This window comes from Arachis ipaensis, chromosome B09, assembly GCF_000816755.2.
Source record: "Arachis ipaensis cultivar K30076 chromosome B09, Araip1.1, whole genome shotgun sequence".
Classification (NCBI taxonomy): Eukaryota; Viridiplantae; Streptophyta; class Magnoliopsida; order Fabales; family Fabaceae; genus Arachis; species Arachis ipaensis.
Genome location: NC_029793.2, coordinates 3,720,036 through 3,728,061, shown reverse-complemented (window position 1 = coordinate 3,728,061; position 8,026 = coordinate 3,720,036). Strand labels below are relative to the sequence as shown.

The window sequence follows — 8,026 nt, the reverse complement described above, 5'->3', positions numbered from 1 at the left end:
CAATAATTTCCACATGAAATGCAACTGTGAAATTGGGTGATAGATAACACTACCATAAATATATGTTTTGCTAAATCAAACTATAATATCATTTCATACCAACCCACTATTTCCTTGGCTGGGATTCCTATAAAGAAAGAACCCATAAGTCCAAGACATGTTGCAATCTGAGTTAAAGCCCCAAAAGTACCCCGCACAGCTGGAGGTGATACCTACAAATGCAAATGGATTTTAAATTTGTTTTTATAAGATAAGCAAAGAGACATCCATTGAGTAATATTGCGATATCATAACATACACAACACTATCAAACAATATACCTCAGCCACATAAAGAGCAGCAACAGGTGGGCCAAGTCCCATTCCGGTACCAACAAATAACCTTCCCAAAAGCATGCCCCACAGGCTATTTGCTGTTGCACTGCATAAATTGTGAATAATAATAAGTTTATCATTTTGTCATCAAAATTAGAAAACAGTTTACAAGATAACATATGTCTAACTATAAAACAAAGAAAGCACGAGAAAGTGGGGCAATGCACACAACTGGAAACTTCTTTTACGCCCAACCCCATCTGCGATCCAACCACTAAACAGAGACCCAACAAAAGCACCTCCTAAACAGGTACTTACTACAAGACCTTCATCAACATAAAAAGCAAAGAAAATAGAGAAATATTTAGATTCAGAACATGAGAGTGAGCATTAATATTAATCAGACAAATACAAGGAAGTACCTTCAGCCATTGTATTGCCACTAAAGTCAAGATCTTCAGAAATGCTCTCTAAGGTTTCATTGACTACTCTGCATAACCAATATAGCAAAAAGGTAATTAAATAATTTCACACACATCAGAGAAATAAAGCTTATTCAAGCTTCAATATAGAAGAGCATACCCAATATGGTAGCCATATAAGAATGAAGATAGAGAAGCCACTACAACATGCCGCAAAGATCGCCGCCAAGGTTTTGCGTTCGGTAAACGCACTGAAGCTTGAAATAAAACTTTTTATGTTAGTGATATCATTAGAAGCCAATTTCTCCACAGGAGCTATAATGATTTCAAATGGAAAATACATGAAGAAAATGAGATAGAAGCTAACTGTTTTCTGACCTTTTAACTTTATTAAGTACCTAAAGCCATGATTATAATATCTTCCGATGTTAATTACTGTATGTATATGCACAACAATCTTTCCGTCTCAAATTAAAAATTTGCAAGCTTCTAAACGGAATGGATCATCAAAATATGAGCACAATTTCTAAACACATGCTACTAAAAAAATAGACATACGTAGTAGACATAAATAATCATCACTATATATACTCAAAAAAGAAGGGAGTAATGTTCCATCAAGGACGTCATGAGCACACATATATAGACATAATATGAGGTTATGAAGTTAGTTTACTGGAATTTCTGAATAATAAATACTATCCATTTTAAAGTACCCATTTCCATTTTTACAGTCTGTGCTTAAATCATATATTATATGGAAATATCTTTCTCTCTGATAATTTGTGGGAGCATTTAAGTATAAAATCAATAAACCCAAGTTTTCTAAATGAACAGGGTGATTGGAATGCTCAGAAATTCAACAAAGTATGAATACATGAAGAAGATAACAAAAGCAGCAAGGTACCTGAATTTTCTTCTTTTCCATGCCCAATTATGTAATCTCTGGATGCAACTCGCTGCCGTCCCCGCATAGCGAAACAATTAAAATCTTTTCCAGAAACCTAGCAAAGGGAGTAAACTCTACACAGGCTTCTGCATCACCGGATTAAGAAACATCAATAAAAAAAACTCATCATTGCAATAGCAGCATGGCAACATCAACTACCTCAAGGGATCAATCAAAACAACAAAGTTACATAAATTTTTCTAAGGCTTCAGCAATGATCAGTATCACAAGAACAAGAAACAGCAATCAAAGAGACTCTCTAGTAGTTAACAAAAACAACACAGCAACATTAACTAAAAAAAGTTGCAAAGTTTTTCTCAGATCTAACAACTCCAGAACTTCATTTTTTCTGTTCACACGGGGCTCTTTAAGATTTATTCTCGATCCACATTGTTACTTCCAAGAAAATAGGAAGGAACTGAAACTCCACTATCGATGATTCAGTTCAAAACGGTTCTTCTTTTTTTTTTACTTTCTTTTTTTATAAAATAAAATCGCATAAAAGATAAGAAGCTTCTTCTCTCACCGCGATCACAGAGAACACTGGAAGTTGAAAAGCACATAAAGAAATGCACTAATCACATGCTTCACGTAAAGAAAGAGACTTGAAAAGTGGTTACCTTAATTTGTTGTGTGGCGAAAGAATGTGGAAAATGGCGTGTTGAAATGCAGAGAGAGAGAGAGAGAGATGTAATGGAATTGAACCAGAAAATGTGAGAGTGAAGTGTTTTGTGGTGTTGTTATGGCTGTTGAAGGCGAAGACACGTGGCAGTAAGGGACGAAGTCTTGGTGCATATTATGGGAAAAGCTCCCATTGATTCTGCACTAAGCAAAATAAATAACTTAATAAAATAAATAAATAAATATAAAATGTCGATGATTTCCACATGATTTTACTTTTGTCTCCTTAAGGAACGTTATATACTTATATTATATTCATATGTTTATTTACTTATTTATTTTGATATTCTAAGTTTGTTTATATTTATATCATTGTCTAAGGTGTGATGTTACTCGCTGGCTATATCGCTATCTGATAGTCATATACTCATATATATGGGTTTTAGATTGATTTATTGGTATTTAGGAATTTGAATCTTCTAAAGAAAGTTGTACAGTGCAAAAATGAAGAATTGTTTCATTTAAATGAGTAATTATTAGTTTATTACTATGTGTAGTTCAATTAAAATAATTGTTTTCAAATTCATTCTCCAATAGCTAATGTAATAAATCTACCAATATTTTTAGCTTTGTATATATATCTGTGTGGTCCAACATGATGTATATATATTATTTAGACGTGTGGCAGCACTTGAGGTATGGTATCTAATTCTAAGAGGCAGAGGCATGGAAATTTGGCCGAGATTTGCATGTGCTTGCTTACATTTGCACATGCATCTTCATTTTGTTGCATGAAATGGGTATTGTCTATTGTGTGCAGCATAGTTAAGATAACTAATATGTAACCCAAAAAAATTCTTTATCTTCTGATTATTGTAAGAAAATAGATCTAATAAAAAGATAACTACCAACAAACATAATCAATATGACATGATTTATTTAATGACTACAACCAAGGAATTATATAATCTATTTATCAGGCACAAGTGAAAAAGAATATAATATCATCAAATATTCAAAGGATTGTATATGTACATGTATAATCATATTCAAAATTTTCCAATCACACAATTCCCACAAAAAAATAGTAATTATCTATTTATCTCAACCAGAAGATACATGTTTAAATTTGATAATAGATTAGCTATACAAAATTCTGCAAATAAAAAAAATACAAAATTACATTTATTTTTATTCCCCATTTCTTTTCTTGTAAGAATACAAGTTACACTTTTGACAAGGGTGACTTTGAATAACTATTGCCAAGAGAGAATCAAGATATAGAGCATGCATTAATCTTCAATTTACTATAACTGTGCAATTCAGATCACAAGTTCTACTACATGCTAAGCTTTCTTACAGCTCAGTTAGCCACTATTTATGAACTCATCCTTTGAATCTGTAAACATGAATAGCAAGGGTAAGAATTCCAGAATGGCACAATAAAAGAAGTGATATTTTGTACTAAAGTATTCCATCCATTCCATACTAAGAATCATTTTGACTTTTCTGTTACATTCATAAATCTACTAATCTAGATATATTGTATCAAGTGTATCAATATATGAATGTACTAAAAAGTCAGAACAACCATCAATATAAATATGGAAGGAGTATTTTACAACATCTATTAGACTTATAAGAATCAATGAAGCGTTAAATGAGGATTTCAGCTACATTTCTGATGAATGTTATATACCTTACTAACAAGTAAGTTGACTTGTTCTCTGTACATTTCCTTCAAGTCCACGATATCTGCGCGAAGTTCCTCCAGCTACATACATTAAACTTTTTAGATAAAAAGTAGTAATTCTTTTCTTTGTCAAAATACAAGCAGATACAACAGCTAAGATATAGAAAACTAAGTATGAAACTTCTCTTCCTTTTCTTTTTCTTATAATTTTTTTTTATTTGCATCATTTTCCTTCAGGGCATATGTTAATTAATTTTCCTAGTTCTGTTGTGTAAATCAGTGAGAACAAAGAGGTCACCAATTATTGTATCCAATCTTGACCATCAGTGCATGGTTATAGTTATACAGTCCAGATTTCATGTTCTCATCTCTCATTGTAGGCATTGCTCTCATGTGACACACTCCCTTTAAACAGAAGAGGATTTAAAAGGAAAAATAGAGAAGTTGCTATACAACCATAACATTGGCCGTAGTTAAAAAAGCAAAAGCCGAAATTTGTCTAACAATTTTGTTTCAACGAAAAGCAGAAGCCGTAGTTAAAAAGTACCTCTTCATCACGTTCGCCCATCAACTCCAACGCAGCAGAGTGCCTCCTCCTCAGTGCATCTAGCTCTGCTCTTACACTAGGTAACATGGATGCCTCCGCGCGCAACTTTTCACACTGCAGTGAGTGTGCACAAATCATGCTTAACAACAACAGTACCAGTAAATTCTAAAAAATAAGCTCAGTGCCAGTAGATTCTAAAAAATAAGCTCAAACCAAACCCACCTGCTCCGTCATTTTGACCAATTCCTCAGACAAAGAATCACAAATAGATTCCATTGATGCCTGAAAGTTTTTAGATTGAAAAAATGCCATCAGGATTACTTGTTGGATTTAACAGCTTAATCTATAACAGGCATTATGACAAGTTCACGACAAAAAGGGAAAATAAAGTGGGGTGGAAGCTTTAGTTTCAAATATTAATTCAAGGAACAAAGGCAATGAATATTACCAATCGTGACATGTATGAAGCAAGTTCGTTCTCTTTCTGACGAAGTGCTGACTCAAAAGCACTGGGTGTCATGCTCCTCATATAGTAAGGACTCATGCCCTCTCCAGAGTTTCTCCTCTCGGAGAAACTCCCAGATGAGTCCAATGATGCTTGCAGAAAGTAGCTTTCTCCCATGCTTGCCAGCGAGCTTGACCTAGAGACTTTCCGAGACAGGTTGCCTACATAATAAACTGTATCATAGAAAAACACCACAGACCAGCAATGTAAACAAGGGTAGAGTAAACAAACCATTCTCAAAGGCAGAATTTTGCTTTGTTGTCATTCTTTGATCGGATAATTGAGCAGAATGAAGACGAGAAGTCCTCTCCAGATCCAACCGAGCTGCCTTTTCTTTCTCTATCTCCTGCTGCAGATATTCTCTTTCCACCAATGCATCCTGTAACTCTTTCTTGTGTTTCTGCCTGAGTTCCCTGATCTCTAGCTCAAGCCTTCTTACACGACCTTCTTGGGTGTCGGCATCCTCCTTTGAAGCAAGGTACTCCTGCCTACTTTCTGCCGCTCTTTGTCTCTCCTTTTCAAGTGTCCTATTTAACTGAGTCTGTTCGGCTCTAAGACATGAAATCTGTAGTTCATTGCAGAAGTAAGTCACATTTATGTAAGATCACCATTATAGACATAATTTCACTCAATAAGTGAGAGAACCTGAGCATCAAGAACATTGATTCGGGACAAGGTTTGAGATAAGCGTTCATTCACCGAACGCTCACGTTCCTCGGCGGCGGCAGCTTTAGCTTCTGCTTCCTGTGGAGTAAATAGGAAAAGATAAAATAATAAAGTAATAAACAATAATATCAAAGGGGATAATTCCACATTTAACTCAAGAAAGTATTTTAAGGACCTCAAGTCTAGAACTGAGATTTCTTTCAACAGCAGCCCAAGCTTCTGCCTTTCTGGAGTTTGCTTCCTGTTATCATGGTGAATTCTAGTCAAATACAGATTGCATGCAAATGAACCAAATGATGAATAACAAGAAATCTTGAATCACATATGTAACTGTTTATTTACCTGCATGGCTTCAATTTGCCTCAAAAGTGGCCTTGTGGATTCTGGAACTTGCATAATCAGTTCCTCGCACCGTCTTTCACTTGCCTAGATAAAACAATAAGCAAATTACGCATACTGCAAAGGTAGCAGTTAAGATGCTACACCATAAAGAAAACCGGGAAAAGCAGCAATCAAAGTTAAACAATTTAAGCACATTAAGAAAGCAAGGGAGCACACCTGGTAGCGCTTTTTAAGATCCTCAATGTCTTTGCGGAGCATATCTTCTTTGAAGATTGCCTAAAAATGGATTAAGATGCTAAAAACCTTAAATCGAGATCCTGGATAGATATCAACTTGGTATTAAAAAAAAAAAACACCAAACAAGCAAACCTGTTGATCCTTTCTAGTTAAGGTTTGCCTTAATTCTTCAAGAGCCTGGACCAGAGCAGATTCACGATCCTCAGCCTCTCTTAGACGATTCTCTAGTTCAGTTCTTGCTTCATTGTTGGCACGTGCCTCTGCTAATGCTTCAGCCTCCTTAGCAGCTGCCAAAGCATTACTGTAATATTCTTTCTGTGTTGCAAGCTCTGCTTGATGCTTCTCCATTGTTTCTTGTAACAAATTCTCAGTAGCCATCTTGTCCCTTTTGATACTTTCTACTTTATTCTCTTCTGCCTGGATTAACAGCAATTAAAGAACCGGTAGACATTAGCATTGTCACAATTTTTGCTAAAAAAAGGTTAAGGAACTGGTATCACCCCATAAATCATAAATATCTTTTATAAAAGTTATGGCTGTTCAAAAACTACATGGAGTAAGACAGGACTTCATTTAGATTAATTATATCATAGAGGAAACATTTGGCAAGGGGACGAAAAAACCAGAAGAACTAAGCTCAAATAGTAAAGTTCAAGGAATCAGTTCTATACTATAGATATAATGCATGAAATTTGTATCTCTAAAATTGCTTGCTTATTGAAGATACTTAAACCTATTCAGATCATTACAAAAGTAATAAAAATTTCAAGAAAATTTTTCATCGTCCAATTACCTGAAGTTTAGTAGCCAAACCTTTCTTCTCCTCCTCAAGTTCTCTAATCTATATTTTTAAAAATAAATAAATGAAACATTGATTAGTTGATGTAGGAGCAACAAAATATGAATAAACAAATGCAGCAAGTAGGCTGCATACCTGAGCCCTTAATTTCCTAATTGTCGATTCTTGAATAGCCTGCTTTCTGGAAAGCTCTTCACCTGAGATGAGATACATTCTAACATAAAAAGGGACCTCTAAGATATCCAATTGTAACTACAATAGAAATGTCCCTCAAATATATTATTCATTTGTCAACACAAGATAAGAAAATTTAATACATTGCATATGGAAATTTTAATTGGATTTTTTTTTATTTATATATTACAGTGGAGGGCACTAGGCCCAAAAGGAAAAGAAGACTGAACAGATCAAATTTTAATTGGATTTAATTTGATCTTGATCAAATTTACAAACGCCATCAAACAAGACAGTGCCACTTATTTCAAAAATGAACTCAAAGCAGGGAAGAATTCCAAATATTAAATTCAAGTTGAAAATGTCCAACTGCCCTACCTTCTGCCATAACTTGAGTAATTATTTCATCTTTTTCCTTCAAGAGAGCAGCAGCATCACTTCTTTTATTCTGCTCCCGTCGAAGCGTATCCCTTTCCTTCGTGAGAGCATACACCTGTGATTATTCATATACAATCAATAAAAGCTTTGATAAATCATAACCAGTCATTTGCAGCATATCTTATTGATAGCTATGGCTAAAAGGTAAATTATAACTTTGATAAATTTAAAGTCATACAAATTATTACCCAGTTACCTTTCTCTCAAGAGTTCCAACCTTCTGATGGTATTCCTCTCGCAAATGCTCCATCTCTGCATCATTGGATTTTTTCTGTTCCACGATCATCAACAATTGAATATAAACAGATCAAACTTCAAA

At 34.5% G+C, this 8,026-nt stretch overlaps 2 protein-coding genes across 5 annotated transcripts in view; both read right to left on the bottom strand.

Moving 5' to 3' along the window:
* LOC107614845 (probable plastidic glucose transporter 3) overlaps positions 1–2,487 on the bottom strand; it is a 5,268-nt gene extending 2,781 nt beyond the window's left edge. The window contains exons 1-7 of the mRNA XM_021110742.1: positions 2,306–2,487; positions 1,644–1,771; positions 897–993; positions 737–804; positions 532–640; positions 321–444; positions 82–212 (exon numbers count right to left, since the gene is read on the bottom strand). Of these exons, the coding sequence (XP_020966401.1) occupies positions 82–212; positions 321–444; positions 532–640; positions 737–804; positions 897–993; positions 1,644–1,710 (596 nt within the window). The 5' untranslated portion in view covers positions 1,711–1,771; positions 2,306–2,487. The remainder of the gene's footprint in view (positions 1–81; positions 213–320; positions 445–531; positions 641–736; positions 805–896; positions 994–1,643; positions 1,772–2,305) is intronic.
* LOC107618572 (golgin candidate 5) overlaps positions 3,375–8,026 on the bottom strand; it is a 10,302-nt gene continuing 5,650 nt past the window's right edge. For 2 of the 4 annotated variants that reach the window (XM_016320674.2, XM_016320676.2), the window contains 15 exons: positions 7,904–7,978; positions 7,648–7,762; positions 7,231–7,292; positions 7,090–7,137; positions 6,429–6,713; positions 6,276–6,335; positions 6,060–6,143; positions 5,893–5,958; positions 5,697–5,795; positions 5,283–5,616; positions 4,995–5,212; positions 4,769–4,828; positions 4,547–4,660; positions 4,006–4,080; positions 3,375–3,705 (listed from right to left, as the gene is read on the bottom strand). In XM_016320674.2, the coding sequence (XP_016176160.1) occupies positions 3,685–3,705; positions 4,006–4,080; positions 4,547–4,660; positions 4,769–4,828; positions 4,995–5,212; positions 5,283–5,616; positions 5,697–5,795; positions 5,893–5,958; positions 6,060–6,143; positions 6,276–6,335; positions 6,429–6,713; positions 7,090–7,137; positions 7,231–7,292; positions 7,648–7,762; positions 7,904–7,978 (1,716 nt within the window). In that variant the 3' untranslated portion in view covers positions 3,375–3,684. The remainder of the gene's footprint in view (positions 3,706–4,005; positions 4,081–4,546; positions 4,661–4,768; positions 4,829–4,994; positions 5,213–5,282; positions 5,617–5,696; positions 5,796–5,892; positions 5,959–6,059; positions 6,144–6,275; positions 6,336–6,428; positions 6,714–7,089; positions 7,138–7,230; positions 7,293–7,647; positions 7,763–7,903; positions 7,979–8,026) is intronic. The other 2 variants (XM_016320675.2, XM_021110361.1) reach the window with 2 other exon arrangements.